This window comes from Marmota flaviventris, chromosome 2 (genome assembly GCF_047511675.1).
Source record: "Marmota flaviventris isolate mMarFla1 chromosome 2, mMarFla1.hap1, whole genome shotgun sequence".
Lineage (NCBI taxonomy): Eukaryota > Metazoa > Chordata > Mammalia > Rodentia > Sciuridae > Marmota > Marmota flaviventris.
The window spans coordinates 79,011,073-79,029,313 of NC_092499.1; the positions used below are offsets into that span (position 1 = coordinate 79,011,073).

General features: G+C 34.8%; 1 protein-coding gene across 1 annotated transcript in view; it reads left to right on the top strand.

The window, feature by feature from the left end:
- Fermt2 (FERM domain containing kindlin 2) overlaps nt 1-18,241 on the top strand; it is an 82,139-nt gene that overhangs the window by 5,562 nt on the left and 58,336 nt on the right. Inside the window, exon 3 of the mRNA XM_027929581.2 lies at nt 16,415-16,648. Coding sequence (XP_027785382.1) covers nt 16,415-16,648 — 234 coding nt within the window. The remainder of the gene's footprint in view (nt 1-16,414; nt 16,649-18,241) is intronic.

An 18,241-nucleotide genomic window follows, 5' to 3' on the forward strand; every position in this document is an offset into this window, starting at 1 on the left:
TGTTTGATTCTAACTCAGGTTAATTTATTATAGAGACATTGAAAAGAATATCTGTTTTATTCAGTTATAAAAGACTTTATTGGAAACATCTTAATAGCTTTTGAAGAAAATTTTGAAATTGAAATTTTTTGAAGAAAATATTTAAACTTTTGCCTTGTGTCTTCAATTTTTTAAACTTTCTAAAGTTAAGAATAATTCACTGAGCACTCTGATTATTTAGATCACTTGTTAGCATTTTGACATTTGATTTCTCTATGTGTAGTCATCATGCATCTTTTGAAGCCATTTGAGTAACTTGTAGACATTATAACTTTTCATCCCTAAATTCTTAAATATGTGAAACCTAAGAACAGAGACATTCTCCTATATTGTGTACTTACCAAATTCCGGAAATTTAACATTGATTTAGTACTACTATCTAATATGCATCTGTATTAAAGTTTTGTCCCAGTAATGGCCATTTTTTCCAACCAATATCTCATTCCACTTAATTGTCATCAAAAAATTGGCCTCTTACTCTCTTCTAATATACAGAATGTCCACCATATCTAGAATCCTAGAAGAGTGTATAAGTGGCTTGTTAATATTACATTAGGGTACATGTGAAATAATAGTATGTTTCTAGACTTCATAGACATCCTCAAGCCATTGTTTTACTTTTCAAAAGGTTTTTGTTGATGTGAATTTCACTTAATATATGCACACGCGTGCACACATGCACACATACACATGTACATATTTTAATTTAGTGCTAGGGCTCAAATTCAGGGTCTTACACATGCTAGGCAAGTGCCGTACCACTAAGACATTTCCTCAGCCCCTCACTTGATATTTTTATAAGTTCTCTTTCTGTACTTCATCTTTAAAATTTAGTTTACTTGTAAGCTTACTATTAAATAGACTATTGATGATATTTTTATTTGATTGATTAATTAATTGAGATGGAGTCTTGCTTTGTTGCCCTGCTGGTATCCAATTCTTGGACTCAGAATCTTCCCACTTCAGCCTCTTGAGTAGCTTGGACCACAAGGCACCTGCAACCAAGCGCAGCTATTGTTAATCTTTTTAGATAGCATTGATTATAGATTTCCCACAATGTCAGCTTTCCTTAGATGGTCTTTGCTGCTAATGGATATACAGATCAGTAAGAAAAAAAATGTGTTGCCTAGTTTGCCAAAAGATCTAATGTAAGCTTCTGGCCTGGCACTTAGTTTGTGTAATCCTTAGACAACCAAATCTGACCTCTAAAATGTGGGGTTTTGACTTCTGTAAAATTCTCATAGGTTCTGGTGAGAATTGAATAAGATAATATATATTAAAGTGCTTTCTATAAACCATAGTGCTATACAGAGGAGAGTGACTACTTTCCCAGTAGCATTAAAGTATCTGAGCATAGTAAACTGAGGGTTAAAATGTAATCTAGAATATTTAATAAATTCCAGCTTTACTAGCGGGGAATTAGATCCCTCAGAAATATCTTATTTTGGCACTGTTTTGTGTCCAAGAAGAAAAATAGCTATCATTCCACTCTTTCCCTTGCTTTCAAACACACACCTGATTCTGTAATGTAACAAAATAACTATTTAACTGCTATTTTCTTGAGATTTCTGAAATGCAGTGGACTAATAAGCGAATGAAGATATTTCAGGGATTTGAAAAATTTATAACCATGAAGTCTCCAGTAGCAAATTAATTCTCTGCTTAACATGTTTTGTAAGAGCAATGTTTTTTATTCATTTAGAACAAAGGAATGATATAAAATTATTTCTTGGCACATGAAAATATTGGGCCTGTTTAGAAATTAATGAAAGTAGTTTCAGAAAAAAGTTAATGTATACAGTATTACAGAAATAAAAATTAATGCTAATACCATGATATATCTTTTTTAGAAAAGATATAGATACTATGTAAAGTAAACAAGTACTGTGAAAGAAATAATTTTTGTTTTTCCAATTAAGAGATGTGACATTCAGCTTGGATTTGTGGTTACAAATTTATACCCATTATAATACATTCTTAACAAATTATTTGCATAATTATGGCATACTTTTTTTCCTGTTAATGTTTTTCTTAAGGTTAAGTTCATCGAGGTATAATTTACATAGAGCAAAATTTATCCTTTTTAGGTATTAAGAAATCAGTCATGCAAAAATACCACAATCAAGATACAGAATGTTTTACAGTACCTCAGAAAGTTTTCCTCGTGTTCATTTTAATCAGTCTAATCCCTTAGTTCCAGCCCTTGAAGACCACTGACAGTTTGCCTTTTCTAGACTGTCCTGTCATTGGAACCATACAGTGTAAAAAGTTGCATGAATTTGATCTCGTTCACTTAGCATAGTACATTTTAGATTCATTCACATATTTGTATGCTTTAATTTCTTTTATTGCTGATTATTAGTCAATTAAATGAACTTGCTCCACAGTTTTATCCATTCAGTAATTGAAAAACATTTTGAGGTTTTTCCAGTTTTCAGAGCTTATGAATAAGGCTGCCATAAACATTTATGTGAACATATTTTTCATTTCTCTTAGATAACCACCTAGGGGTGGGATTGTAGATAGGACCCACATACATGCTGAAAGTTTTAGAAAAATGCCAGACTTTGCAGAGTTACCACATCATTTTGCATTCCTGTCAGCCTTGTACTAGACTTCCATTTGGTTGGAGTCCTCCTCAGCACTCACTGTTATCAGGGTTTGTTATTTTAACAGTTCTGATAACCAAGAGGTGGTATCTCAATGTGATTTTAATTTGCATTTCTCGAATGACTAATGATGCTGGGGAGCTTTTTCACATGCTTATTTGCCATTATGTATCTTAGGTTAAATGTCTTCAATCTTTTTGCTTTGTTGAAAGAAAGTTTGTTTACTTTCTTGTTGAGTTTTTTAAGAGTTCATTGTGTATTCTAGATACTAGTCATTTGTCAATTCTGTGTTTCCCCTGTCATTTATTTTCCACTTTCTTTTTTTTTAGTTGTTGATGGACCTTTATTTTATTTATTTGTATGTGGTCCTGAGAATTGAACCCAGTGCCTCAGGCATGCTAGGCAAGTGCATTACCACTGAGCCCCAGCCCCTATTTTCTACTTTCTTAAAGCAGTATCCTTCAAAGAGCAGAAGCTCTTAATTTTGACAGTTATTTTCTTTGCCTAACCAAGGTTGAAAAAAATTGTCTTATAAGCCCAGTGGGTTGTGAGGCTGAGGGAGGAGGATAATGAGTTCAAAGCCAGCCTCAACAAAAGTGAGGCACTAAGCAACTCAGTGAGACCCTGTCTCTAAATAAAATACAAAATAGGGCTGGGAATGTGGCTCAGTGGTTGAGTGTCCGCCGAGTTCAATTCCCAAAATGTCTTATAAATTATATATTTTATTTTATTTTAGAGAGAGAAAGAGAGAGAATTTTTAATATTTATTTTTTAGTTTTCGGCGGATACAACATCTTTGTTTGTATGTGGTGCTGAGGATCGAACCCGGGTCGCATGCATGCCAGGCGAGCACGCTACCACTTAAGCTACATCCCCAGCCCTATATTTTATATTTTAAAAGAATGAATATATGAGGTAGAATAGTCATTGTGTATCAGAATGAAAACAGTTGCATTATACCATTTTAAATAATTGCATTGTGCCTATTTAAAACATAATTATAATTTCAAATTTGAAAAAACATTAGATTTTAGTTTTATGTCTTTTCTTATAAAGAAGATATCTACAGCTAGACAGGTAGAGCATGCCTGTAATCCCAGCAGTTTAGGAGGCTGAGTCAGGAGTATCGAAAGTTCAATGCCAACTTCAACAAATTTAGCAAGGCCATAAGCAACTCAGTGAAACCCTGTCTCAAAATAAAAAGCAGGCTGGGGCTGTGGATCCGTGATTATGCACCCCTGGGTTCAATCCATGGTACCAAAAAACAAAGAAAGAAAGAAGATGTCTACAACACTACTATTGTGGGTAAGAGTCAGTATTCAAATTTTAGCATATTTTTCTTTGAAAATGTTATGCTTATTTATTTGTAGTGACTGGCCTAGAGTTACATAGTAGGCAAAATTTTTAAAAAATTAATTAAAAATTGGGCTGGGATTGTGGCTCAGCGGTAAAGCACTCGCCTAGCACGGGCAGGACCCGGGTTTGATCCTCAGCACCACATAAAAAAAAAAGGCATTGTGTTGTGTCCATCTACATCAAAAAATAAATACTTAAAAAAATTAATTAAAAATTATATCTTATATATTTTTTTTCAATTTCAGAAATTGTTTTTTACGTGGATTAGTGTATATGAAAGGGAAAGGGAGAGAAACAGTAAATGAATAAAACCAAAGGTTTTCATTTGGATTTTCTTTCATAGTTCAGTTTTATATTCATCCATTCTCTAAGTATATAAAGACTGACCAATAACACTGTATCCTTGGGTGACCCAGGCACACTTTTCAGGGTCACCAAGCTGATAAGCACTAGTCCAGAAGACATGACATTTACTCTAGAATCTGTAATGAATCTCTTTTTGGCCCTCCAACTCTTATTTTTATGTCATTCTGTAATTTAAAAATGCATCAGGCATTTTAAAGATCAATTGTAATTTCAAAGCATCAGTATAATATTTTTGATGTCTTTTTCTTAATGGGATACTCAGTTATGAATAAAACACTAATAAAGTGCCAGCATTATTGATTGTAGATGAGGTTGTCTGTTGGATAAGTGCCTCCTAGCTTAATGGTCCTTAATGTAGTGCCTGGGTTCAGATTTAAGAATTTCACAACATTTGAAATTAAAAGTAACTTGAAAAATAAGTGATTGCTGTATCAGTTTTAAAAACTGTATGCAAGGTAATGGATTCTGTTACTGTGACAGAATGCTCTCGTTATGGAGCCTAGACTGAGTGGCAGCCCGCTTCTGTCAGAACCCTGACTGTACCATATACTACTGCATGACATTGGCCTGTGTGACTTACTACCTGTCACATGGAGAAAATAATAATAGGCTTAATATAAGAATTGAGTTTGTTAATACATTTGAAGTATTAGAATAGCTGTAATGTTAATACAGTTCAGACTATTTTAGTGGTTTGAAAATTTTTCCCTTATATTGAGCTAGAGAAATAACATATTTTATAAAGCATTGAGAATGTGTCTTTTATAAAGTTAAGTTAAATAGTACCAATTTATCCTTTGTCATATTAGGAATGTGTTATAACTTTGCTGCCTTTTGTCACTATGAGTTATGAAGAAATACGAAGGTTTTAGAAGTGATTGATTTTGTGCTTTAAAATATACACAATTATTTATAAACTGTGCTCCCATGGAGAAGATTTCCATAAATTTAGTACTCTAGTTAGAGAAATGCTTTCTTTCAAAGGTAAATTTAGTGATTAAGAACTTAGTCTAAGACATGCCACTTAAGTACTTATATATGACATTGGGCAAGTCATGTTAACCTCTCCTGGTTATTTAATCTCAGCTTTAATTTTCTTATTTCTTGGAATTAATTTATTGGCTAAATATGGTATTAAAAAAATTAACAGAATCTCTGGTAGCTAATAGGATGGTCAAGAAAATGTTATCCTTCAGATACCCTTCAAATACTAGTGTCCTTTAAATATTATAATTCAAAACATAAATTTGAATTACAGTTTTAAGTATTCTAATTGTAATGTTTACCCTTTTGTCAAAACTTTTTTAAGAGATTTTCTTTTGTTACCTGTAGAACGGTTGTGAAGTCTCTGGGTAGCTTCCCTAAAGCCATACTATCTGGGTTCCAATACTAGCTTCACTACATAAAAACTGTACAATGTTGTGCCAAATTTCTTAACATCCCCGACTTAGTTTCCTTGTGAGTAAAATGAGGCTTACAATATGTTTACCATGTAGGTAAATTTGTGAAGGTTCAATGCTGACACATGTGTAAAGCTCTTAGAATTTGTTCTTGGCATATAATAAATAATTAAAATAATTATTATGATTTTTTGAGGATTCTATTGGGGCTAGGGACATTCCATTATTAAATATCTCATGAATGCTGGAAATAAATGTCTTAAAGAACTTGAAATAGCAAAAAAAGGTCTTAGGGTGAGATGGGACATGTAAATATGCTTGCATAACGATAATCCTCAACACTTGGGCCATAGTTTTGGTAGGTTGTAGAGGTATATAATGTGAGACTTGTGTGGGGAATGAGACGTACATGAATTTGACCTTATTAACAGTAGCAACAGCTAACACTTGTGGAAGGCCAGCATTGTTTCAGGTAGTGCACTATAGTTCCTGTTCTTACTGTGAGCAGTTTTCTAGTAACAGAGTGAAAACAGAAGATTGCTTTGAGTCAATAGTCTGCTTGAGAAATGCCAAATAATTGGCACTTGAGTACAGGAAGCTGATGGAGAGTTAGAAGCTTGAATAATGACTGGCCTTATTTGAAGAGGGCCAGATTGAAAGTTTAGGAAGAATGGCATTCTGGGTTGGGCACTGCCACATTTATAGTGTGTTATAGATTAGTTTGTAGAAGTGAAATATTGCTTTTTTTCTATAAGAAAGCAAAGATAAAATTGAGTACAAAATGATATTCATTTATTCTTTCATTTGTTCCTTCATTGACCCACTTAGTATTTTTAAATAAGAATCTGCTGAATGCCAGAGACTGTACTACAAACAGGAGTGAACCAAATTAACTTATTCCTTACCCTCATTCAACTTACAGTCTTAGGGGAAGATAATCTTTAAATAGTAATTACTATAATGTGATGACTGTTATGGAAAATGAAATAGTTAAGGACGTGGATTCTGGGAACCCTGGCCTATTTTATGGGAAAGGATTCTGGACCTGAAGGTATTAGAATTTGTTAGCAGTTTCTGAGAAAAACTTAAAAATGTCAAAGCCAATAAAATATTCTTACTAAATTGCTTAATTTTTGAACTATGAACAAACCCTAGTGCCTTTGATTACCTTTAAAAGACAAATCCAGTTAGAATTTAACCCTAAATCTCATGGAATCATGCCCTGTCTGCTGAGAACTATGCTAGTTTGAACCAAAAGAACAGTAAGCTTTCAGGACTGAACAGTACTACCCACCCTTGGAAAAAGAATAATTGGCAAACCATCTTTCTGTTTGTGTATACCCTGCAATGGTGTTCATGGCTTAGGTGATCAGAAAAAACTTCAACTACTGAGTATATATTGTGTCAGATAATGCATTGAAATAAACAGACATTATTTTGAATTTGTAACTTTAAAAAGCTATTTGTCAAATTTAGATGATCTCTTTGTTTTGAAGAATGAATTCCTAAATTTTTTATCAAGTAGCTATGTGGAAAAAATAATTTTTTCATTTTTTTATTAGAAGTTTGGTTTCTTAGTCTGCTATAATTTCTTAACTTGCTAATTAAATGGCATAGCCAAAAATATTTATTTCTCATAGCTCTAGAGTATGAGGTGTCTAAGATCAAGGTCCAGCCTGGTTGGGCTGTGTTCCTGGTTTCTCACATGGGAATGGGTACTAGCTCTCTTGTCTTTTCTGAAGACAATAATCCCATCAGGAGGGCTCTGACATTTGTGACTTGATCATTCTATGCCAGGCCCTGGGCTCTGCCTTACAAGGATGAATAAAATCAAAGACTTTTCATCTAGTGGGGAAATTAGTTACATAAAATAAATTATAACAAAGTGTGATATATTATTCACAGTACTAACGTGCACGTCGCTTCTTTGACAAGGTGGTCAGTGAAGATTCAGAAGTGATAACATTTGGACTTGTCTGGATAATATTTGGACTTGTCTGGAGTTTGGATTTGTTTTGTTTGGGGAGGGGCCCTGGAGAGTGACCCAGGCGCACTTTACCACAGAGTACAATCTACAGTCCATTTTATTTGTGTTTTGAGACAGAGTCTTGCTGAGTTGCTGAGGCTGGCCTTGAATTTGTGATCCTCTTGCCTTGGCATCCCAAATTGTTCAGATTACATATGTGTGCATTGTACCCAGCCTGAAGTTAGGATCTTGGCAATTTGTTGACAGGAAGAGGAAAAGGTATTCAAATGAGAACCAATTTGTTCCACAGATGAAGCCTGAACATGAGGTGCATCAGGGATAACCAGTACCCCTAGACAAGGAATCTTAATATTAGTTGTTTGTGCTCACACTCAACACATCCAGCTTGCTTCTCTTCTGAATAACTTTTTATTGTGGTTAATGGAGTGATCAGAGTGCCACCACTATAGTCACACTGATCTCAACTCAAATCCTAACTCCTGTCATGCTAGCTTTATGCCTTTGGCCAAGTTTTATACTTTCTCTATCTTTTATATCTGATATTATAATGGTATTTACTTGTTTTCTTTCTTGTGATAATTTTTTCAAGTGCCTGGTACATAAAATGTTAAACAGATTTTAGTGCACTTATTTCACCCATTTAATTATTAAGCTGGGAACTTTCTAGTTCACCTTTACTTTCCAGCTGTCCTCTCTAATCTGCGATAAATATCATTGAGACCTGTGATTCTAACTTAGACATTTCCCTCACATTTGGTTCCTTCTCTTCAGCTTTTGCTTTACGTCAGACACTCTTCCCCAGAATATTGCAGTAAATTTCATGCTGCCAGACTCCCATTTCTAATTCACTGCCAATAATCACATCACAATAGTGTTCATGAAGAAATCTTATTGAGAGCATAGAACTGTTTTTCTTAGCACATGTTTGAACTCTTGCATTTTTTCCCCATACTGAGGATTAAACCCAAGGGCACTCTCTACCACTGAATTACATCTCCAACACTTTTTATTTTTATTTTGAGGAAGGATCTTGCTGAGTTACCCAGTGAGAGTTACAAAATCTTAAACTTGATATTTTCCTGCCTCAGCCTCCTGAGTCCCTAGAATTATAGGCATGCCCCACCGTACCTGGCTGAGTCCCCATTTGTTCTAAGTCCTTGGTGAAATGCCATCTCTTCTTCAGAGCCTAATTATCTTTCACATTTAAAGTTGGTTGCTTCTGTGATACTTTGTTCTCTTACCTTTTAGCTTATTTTACTTACTTCTCACTTGGATTGTAAGTACTTCTAGGTTAGCAAGTCTTAGAGATTATTATATTTTCTAGGCTGCCATATGATAGGTACCTGGGAAATATTTATAAAGTCATTTATTAGTTGAGTACCTGAAGTGAGCAACATTCTTCATGTATTTGCCCCCTTTTCCCTTTTTGAAGGTCTAAGTGACCAAAGAGACAAGGACAAGAGAGCAATTCTAAAATCAAGGTAGGGGAATGGGAGGTCCCTTGATCCTCAATTCTGAAATTAAAGGAGTCTGGGAGGAGTGAGACCTAAGGGGTGAGAATAAGGAGTTCTTAAGAACAAAAGATTGAGTGAATGCTGAAATTAAGATTTAATGTCCTCTGCATTTCAGTAAATATTAGGGATAATATTGTGGCCATTTAAAAATGTATTTTAAGTTTTAATTTTACTTGTCGACCCTGTATACATTACTGGCAATACAGTCTCACTAGAAATATTAGAAGAGTTGAAGTGCAGTTTTAGGTATTAGAAAGGAAAGCAAGTTAAAACTCTTCTGTTTGGCAGAGGAAAGAAACCCTGACCTTCGGCATCAAATTGTAGCTGGGAAAGAGAAAGGTTAATATCTAAAGTTTGTGGAAAGATGAATCCAGAGTAACCGAGTGCCCTGCAGGTCCATACTCAGCAGGAACCCCTTGTCTGCCTCACAGTTTACCAGCTTGTATCCATCAGGTACCACTGCTAGCAGTCTTCCTTAGAACTCAGGTTGAAACATTTGACTATATAGTCTGCAAAAAGCCTTATGAAATGATGATCCTCTAGTACATTGTTGCTAGAAATACAGTTGGTAGTTTGGGTTGGGTGACCAAGAGTCTTTTTGGAACCTAAATAATATTTATGGTGTTCTTTGATGCAAATATGAATCCAAAGACATACCAGTTAACTTTTGGAACATAATAATTTTGCATAGTAAGTATTGTCTTGAACAGAAGAATTTATCATTTTTAGCAGATGTGAGACAGAAGCCAATTCCATTTCCCGTTTCTAGGGGAATCTGCTACTTTTGTAGTTAGTATGGAAGAATGTTGTGATTCCAAATTTGAAGAAAAATGGTTTTTTTCAAACATTCAAATAAATTAGTAAGTTATATACTGTTTTTCTTGCTGATTTAAAAATAATTTTCTTATTTAATTCCAATAATGTTTTCTTGGAATAATGAGGGATCTTTAAAATTTTCAAAATGAATTTATTCCTTTATTACATATTTGCTGAGCATTGTGCCAAGTGCTAAAAATATAATGGTGATGGAAGCAGATTCCTATCTCTAAAAGTTTACAGTCTACGAAGGAAGACAAACAGACCCCCTTCACACACACACACACACACACACACACACACACAACACCCTCACAAACATGTCAAACACAAAATTTGATAGGTAATACCCCCATTGTGCTAAAATAGAGAGGACATTGGAGGGCTTTTCTTAGGTAGGTTTTATGATTTGGATAATGTCCCCCAAAGACCCATGAGTTTGTTGAAAGTGTGTCCCCCGCCTATGGTACTATTTGGGAGGTGATGAAATTTTTAGGAGGGGGGACCTAGGATAGGAAGTTGGGGGTGTGCCCTAGAAAGAGATATTATTGAGACCTGAGCTGTTCTTCCTCTCTCTTTGCTTTGTGACTACTGTGTTTACTAGGGGCAAGCACCTCCTTCTTCATTACACTCCCTCCATGATGTACTTGCCTTGCCACAGACCCAAAGGCAACAGGGTCAACCAGCCATGGACTGAGACCTCTGAAACCAGGAGCCAAAATAAACCTTTTCTCCTTAAAAGTTGATTATCTCAGGTATTTATCATAGTAATGGGAAACTGACTAACACAGTAGTTAAAAAGTAGTTTAAAAGGGCTTGTTTTCTAAAGCCTTCTGAAGGCTTCTCTGGAACTTAAAGTAAAATCTGAAAGATGAGAGGGAATTCCACATTCTAAGACTGGAATAGTGTATGCAAAGGCAATAAGGCAGAAAAGAGCTTATTTTTTAGAGGATTCTTTCTTGTAACTAAAATCCAGTGTGGCTGAAGCAGAGGAAGAGTAGCACAGGATAAATTTGGAGGAGTACACAGACTCTATTATCTGGAGCTTTGTAGGCCATAATAAGACATTTGGATTTTATTTAAATGTAATCGGAAGCTGTTGAAAAGGATTTTAAGCAGGAGAATGATGTCAAAGTGCTAACTAGATCATTCTGGCTGTTGTGTAGAAAGTGCTGAATGGAATCAAGGCAACCATTTAGGAGGCTGTTGACAGTTAAGAGATGCTGGTGGTCTGAGATAGGGTAATAGTGCCAGTGGAGGCTGAAGTGAAACTGGAATTGACAGGACTTGTTGATAAATATGGGAAATGAAAGACAGAGAAATATCTGTGACTTTAGATTCACTGCTTGAGAAACTGGTTTGATAGTTTGTGCTATTTACTAGCACAAACTATTTACTAGGGGGAAATTGATGTAAGTTTTAGATATATTAAGGTCGAAATTTCTTGCTGGGGATGTAGCTCAACACCAAAAGAAAAAAAATTGCAATATCTGTGATTCATCCAGGTGCAGATGTGAAATGCTCAGTAGATGTTACAAGCTGGTACTCTAAGCAGAAGGTTGGGCTGGAAATATAGTTAGGAAAGTAAGTTTGTCGAGGTTTTTAAAACTGGGCGAGTGGATGTAATACCTAGAGAGTTACTGTAAGGAGAGAAGCATGTGGTTCATAGAAGATGATAAGGGCAGCAGACCACAGGTAGTAAGATTGTTTTTATGCAGAACTAGGAGAAGAGACCCTTTTTTCATCCTAACATAAAAACAGGAGGTCCATCTGGATACAGATTCAAGAAGGTTTGTAGGCTTAGTTTACATGAAGCTGAAATAATTCCAGTCTGATGGCTCCTGTATTTACTTTTTCAGTAGAATCCATGGTTGTCTACTGAGAAATTTGAGGATGCTCAGAAGTTTGAGGATGTTGACAAGTGTGATGTAGTGTTGGACAGAAGAAACACAATAAGTTGGCCTGTGATATCTTTTTTTTTTAAAGAAGCAGAACTTTTACAAGTTTCCACTATCTGTTTAATATTTATTGTTTTAGTTTTCGGTGGACACAACATCTTTTTTTTTTTTTTTTAAAGAGAGTGTGAGAGAGAGAGAATCCTTTAATACCTATTTTCTAGTTTTCGGCTGACACAACATCTTTGTTTGTATGTGGTGCTGAGGATCGAACCCGGGCTGCACGCATGCCAGGCGAGCGCGCTACCGCTTGAGCCACATCCCTAGCCCGGCCTGTGATGTCTTAAACCCTGTTGACCGTAAACTTTTAGTAATTGCTTTAATGTACCTTGTGAAATGAAAGAGAGATGGTCTTCTTAAGTTTAATAGATGAATGACTAGGTTAGTATAGGTAAATGGTATGAGGAAATGGTCTGAAAATCTTTTTTTTTTTTAATTGGTTGTTCAAAACATTACAAAGCTCTTGACATATCATATTTCATACATTAGATTCAAGTGGGTTATGAACTCCCATTTTTACCCCAAATACAGATTGCAGAATCACATCGGTTACACATCCACATTTTTACATAATGCCATATTAGTGACTGTTGTATTCTGCTACCTTTCCTATCCTCAACTATCCCCCCTTTATTATGGAAGGCAGGATTGGCCTGTGATGTTATCTGGTCTGGTGAGGCTGGAGTGTTGGGACCATTGCTTAGTAGCTCTGTTGCTTGTACAGTAGTACACAATGTTTTCTCACCATTGGTAAAGACAGGGTAAACTATTCACATTATCTTATTGAGGTTCAAGAGGATCCTGAAAAGGAAACAGAAGGAAGTGACAGTATTAGCAGGATACAAAAATACATTGTGATCCTAGTAGGAAAAGATTAATTAGGATGTTTTCAATAATGTATCCCTTTCTCTGTGCTTACATTTTTAGAGTGTAAGGTAATTGTAATTGCACAAAGAAATGTATAGTATTTTTTTTCTATAGCAAAAAGCTTTGAAATGTTTTATTTCTTTGCTTTTCTTTTGTGATTCATAGAGTGGGTGAATGCTATGATATCAAATACATTTGGTAGAGTAAGCAATATTTGCACACTCAGCCTCTAGTGATGAAACCCTAAGTCATCTTTTCTTCCTTGGAATACACAGATGGTATTTTTGTAAAATAAATATATGGCCACTTACTGAATTTGAAGAGCATTCTGTTGCTGTCAAGGGAGGATATATTTATTGATTCAGTTAATGTTTTAGCAATTTTCGATTTTAATGATTTGAGTTTGAGTGCCTGTCAGATATTGTTATGTGAAACAGAATGCAGTGTAATTGGATCTGTTAAATAAGGAAGGAACACAGGTATAATTCTTTCCAGAACCCTGACAAATGTTTTAAAGAATTTGTTTTCTTTTTTGCTAGGTATATTAAACTATAATGTATTACTAAAAAGGGCTGAATTTATAAGCAAGTCATGAAATTCTTTTCTTTCCCCCAAAAGAAAAATACACAATGACTTCATAATAGTACAATTTTTTTCTTCTTTGGTTTTTTTCTTCCTGAGAATTGTTGCATTTGTGTGGGTTGTTTCTGAAAATAAAAAATTTAAAAACACAGTACAACAAATTAAAAAAATGTTGCTCTATACCTGGAAAATAACTGAAAATCCAAATGTGGGAAATACTCTCACAGCATGTTTTTGCATAAGGTCTGCCCCTTCAACAGCTTTATAATGCTGATTAGTGAATCTACTCAGGTGATCCCAGCTAACTTTTCTATGGCAAATACTAGACTGGTGTGTGTGTGTGTTTGCATTTAGTCATCTACTGTTACATTTGAAATACCAAGCTAACCATTCTGAAAAGCAAAAACATTATTTAGAGTAAGCAATATTTGTACACTCAGCCTCTAGTGATGAAACCCCAAGTCATTTTTTCTTCCAGTCCAAGGGCTGGGGATATAGCTTAGTGGTAGAGTGCTTGCTTAGTATGTGTGAGGCTCTGAGTTCAATCCCCAGTAATGCAAAAAACAAAAACAGACTAGAACATAGTCCATGGCCAAAACTAGGACACAATTTTGTGTGGTTACATGCTTGCTTACGCAATTGCATCTAAATCAATACATTATTTTTCTCAGGATTTCGATCAGAATATAAAATTTGTTTTATATTTTAAATTGTGATGCCCTAAGTAGATCCAGTTATGGGACTTGGTGTGGAGATACTATTAAATATGTTTTGAACTTTATAGGATCATTCTGTCACTATTTAAATAATGCCATAATAGCTTTTCTTTCTTAAAAACAAAAACTAAAAATACTCCTTGGACCTGCCAATCCTTTTCAGACAGTTTGTTGTCCATTATTCTTTTCTCTATTACAGCAAAATGTCCAGGAAAAGTTTTCTATATATTTTATATCTGCTTCCTCACTACCCTAGCAGAATAATTAAGAATTCATCATTTCTCATTCCATGTTAGTTTCCTACACAATCTCACGGTTTTGCTTTTACATACTGTATTACTACAGTTCTTTAAAATGATGAGTGATTATTTTGAAATCATCCCTACTTCAAACCAGTTTCCAGACTTACAACCAGAGATTCTGTCATACTTGGTTTAAGAGGTATTACCAAGGTGGTGGGAAAGGAGATGTCAGCCTTCACCACCCTCCCCCTGCAAAAATCAGCTGTCTACAAACCCAAATAGCCCCAGTTTGGGGTGGTCCAGGCAACAGTATTTTAAAAAACTGCTTAGGTAGTTTTAATGCCCATTAGGATGAAAATTGCTGCTCTAGAGGTTTATCTCATAATAAAATCTAAACAACTTACTTCAACCACCACATCCCCTCCTTCCTAGCTCTGTGATATCCTTTCCTGCTTCTGTTCTCTGTTCTAGTCATGTTGGCTGTCTTTAAAGATGCTTTGTTCATCAGTATCTCCTAGTACTACAACAGTGCTTTCTTGCACATAGTTCAACAATTGTTAAATTAATGGATATTTTTATAGATCCTGTTTGATATTCTATAGTAGTGATTACTCTATAATGCTGACTATGTTGATAGTGTTTTGAGTCTTCAAGAATGCTACCAAAGAGTATGCCACAAGCTCCCACAGTTCATCCTGTATCCATCTTCCAATACTATCTTATACTTTACTGTTATGATGTTTGCTTTTCTACTTGGAAGTCTTATTCTACTGTGTTTCTTTCATGAGAAATGCAGTTATATCAAGCAAATTTTGCCATTATAGAAAGTGTTTCTAGGCATATAATCAATATGCAAACATTTTTTTTTCCTTAGAGGTAGGCCAGTTGTTTATCTTAAGTTCCAGATTAATAATATTTTTATGTGACTTAAAGCTGATAAGCTCTTTTTGTAGATATCAGAAACCTGGTGGTAGTTTTAATTTTTATTTGCAAGAAAGTTATTCTCCAGGGGCTTTTTTCTTCCCTGGGAAGACTTGTTTGACTGTTGTTCTTTTTTTGAAATATCACAGCTGCCTTTTTGGGCACTTGATAAGTTTAACATATAATTGATCCAAAAATCTACTATTACTGCTACTTTAAAAACTACCTGCAGTTAGATTTGATTGCTGCAAGTTTATTCTTATGATCTGCCTGAGTTTAGCCAAACCTTGTATAAATTACATTCCTTTCATTTTTTGGTTGCATTTCATTTAATTGTGCAAAACTATTAAATGGTGTTTTCTGTCATACTTGAACCAAATTTTGTTCATTGACAAAAAGTGGACTGTGTGACTTTGTTATTCTTTTTGGGATATGTATGGGATACAAGGTTGAAATGTAGGTTTTGTATGTTTTAGAGCTTTCTCTTAGTACAGTGCTGCTTATGGATATTTTCCATACTCCTTCACCTAAAATGGTGGGTTTTGTTCACTTTGGTTTCTCGTCTTGCTTTTACCACCTTTACAGTACCGTAGTATATTTTTCAGTCTCCCAGACTGCAGCTTTTTCACCTATTTTATCATCATGATAAAATTCTTTAAAGAAATTTAAAGATGAAAACCCACCAACTCAACTTCTTTATTAAATATGCTTCCTATTCTAGCTCCCAAGGTTCTGTTTGTTCTCTAATAACAGAGGGTACTTGTTCTCTGTCATCCATGTGTTCCAGTTCTTATTTGATTTCAGCAGTGTTGATTACCCTGTGTATTCTGTTTGAGCTATCTTGTGTATTGGCTTTTAAGGGCAGAGAATATTCTTAACCATTTGTGTGTCTTTTGTACCTTTCATATAACAGGCATTTATTATCTGCTGTTTGTATTAAATACCCAATTTTGTTTTAATTTCTCTCCAGTAATCTTGGTGATTTTTAAGAATTTTGCTTGCTTGCTTGCTTGCTTATTTATTTATTTATTTATTTATTTATAGATGTAAAAAAAGATTGGTCTGACCATGCTCTCTGGTGGGAAAAGAAGAGAACTTGGCTGCTTAAGACACATTGGACCTTGGATAAGTATGGTATTCAGGCAGATGCCAAGCTTCAGTTCACCCCCCAGCACAAACTGCTCCGCCTGCAACTTCCCAACATGAAGTATGTGAAGGTGAAAGTGAATTTCTCTGATAGAGTCTTCAAAGCTGTTTCAGACATCTGTAAGACTTTTAGTAAGTATTAGATGCATCCTTCATTAAAGTATGAGTTGTATAATGTACATATCATCGGTGAGTGGAATTTAGCTCATCCTAATAGGTGGGAGTTAACTAATGTGCATATATGTTTGAAATTTCTACTTTATTTTTTATTTATTTTGGTACTGGGGACTGAACCCAGGGCACTTTACCACTGAGTACATACCCACTCCTATTTTTATTTTCTATTTTGAGATAGGGTTTGACTAAGTTGCTGAGGCTGGCCTCAAACTGGCAACCTTCCTGCCTCAGCCTCCCCAGTTGAGGGGATTACAGGTATGTGCCACCACCCCAGTTCTGCTTTATTACTTAAAGGTTTCTTAAAATTGTTGTTTTTTTGTACTTTTGTTTGTTTGCAGTATTGAGGATTGGTCCAGGGCCTCATGCATGCTAGGCACTATACTACTGAGCTGCATCCCACTCCTTTATTTTTCACTTCGAGGTGCCTGCCTGAGTCTCCGAATTTGCTGGGTTTACAGGCATGTACCACTGTACCTGGCTTATTTTTTACTTTGGGACAAGGTCTCTCTGAGTTGCCCAAGTTTGCCTTAAACTTATGATCCTCCTGCCTCAGCCTCTCAAGTAGCTGAGATTACAAATATGCACCAGTGTCCTTACTAAAAGGTTTATGTTAATGTAAGGTTAATGATGGGGTAAGATGGAACACGAGAAATCTCATAGAGATTTTTTTCTTTACTAGAATTGTATCATATTATGTAATACTTTTTTCTGATGACTTAATTTATTTTTATGGAGAGGGGAAGGGAACAGACAGTATTTTCAGAGGGAGATGAATTTTGCAATGTTTCTTTCACATAAGTCACTATTAGATTTTAGTAATTGAGGCAGATTGTGTCACTTCCTTCATTGAAGGCTGAACAAGGTTCCTAAGGAAATGACTATGAGTATTGTTTTCCTTAACCAATCTCCAATTTGAATGCTTTTATGGTAATTCTATGTATGTTTTCTGAAATAAGGCATGGATTACTTTTGGCTGACCCTGTTATGTCGTACGATAGGAAGTATTCAAACATCAGAGAAAATGTGAACTGTTGTCATTACCACTAGTAACTCTACTGTATTTGTTCCTTTAAAAAAATGCTTAGTTAATATACATTTAATAACTTTTTATATTGGAATTCTAAATAGATGAACTACAACTTTTTATGCACATACTGTATTTTTTTTTAGTTATACTAGTAATTTATGAATATGTTCTATTGTAAAAGAATCAAGAAATATAGACATTCATTGTAAATTCCCCCTTCCCCAAAGTGTCTGTACTTGGGTGATTTTCTGTGCTTTATTTATATTATCAATTTACTCATATGTATTGGATTTTTGTCTTTTATAAGTAGACATTATGTGTTTTGTTTACTCATTGAGGTCTTAGAGATTTTTCCATGTATTATATAATAGAGACTTGATTTTATTTTTTAACTTTTACAGTAATTCAGAGTATAGATATACTATAAATTCATACTCAGATTTCTTTATTAATGGATATTTAGGTTGTTTTACTATTGGAGTAAATGCTGTAACAAGCATTTTTTGGTCATATTGTTGAGA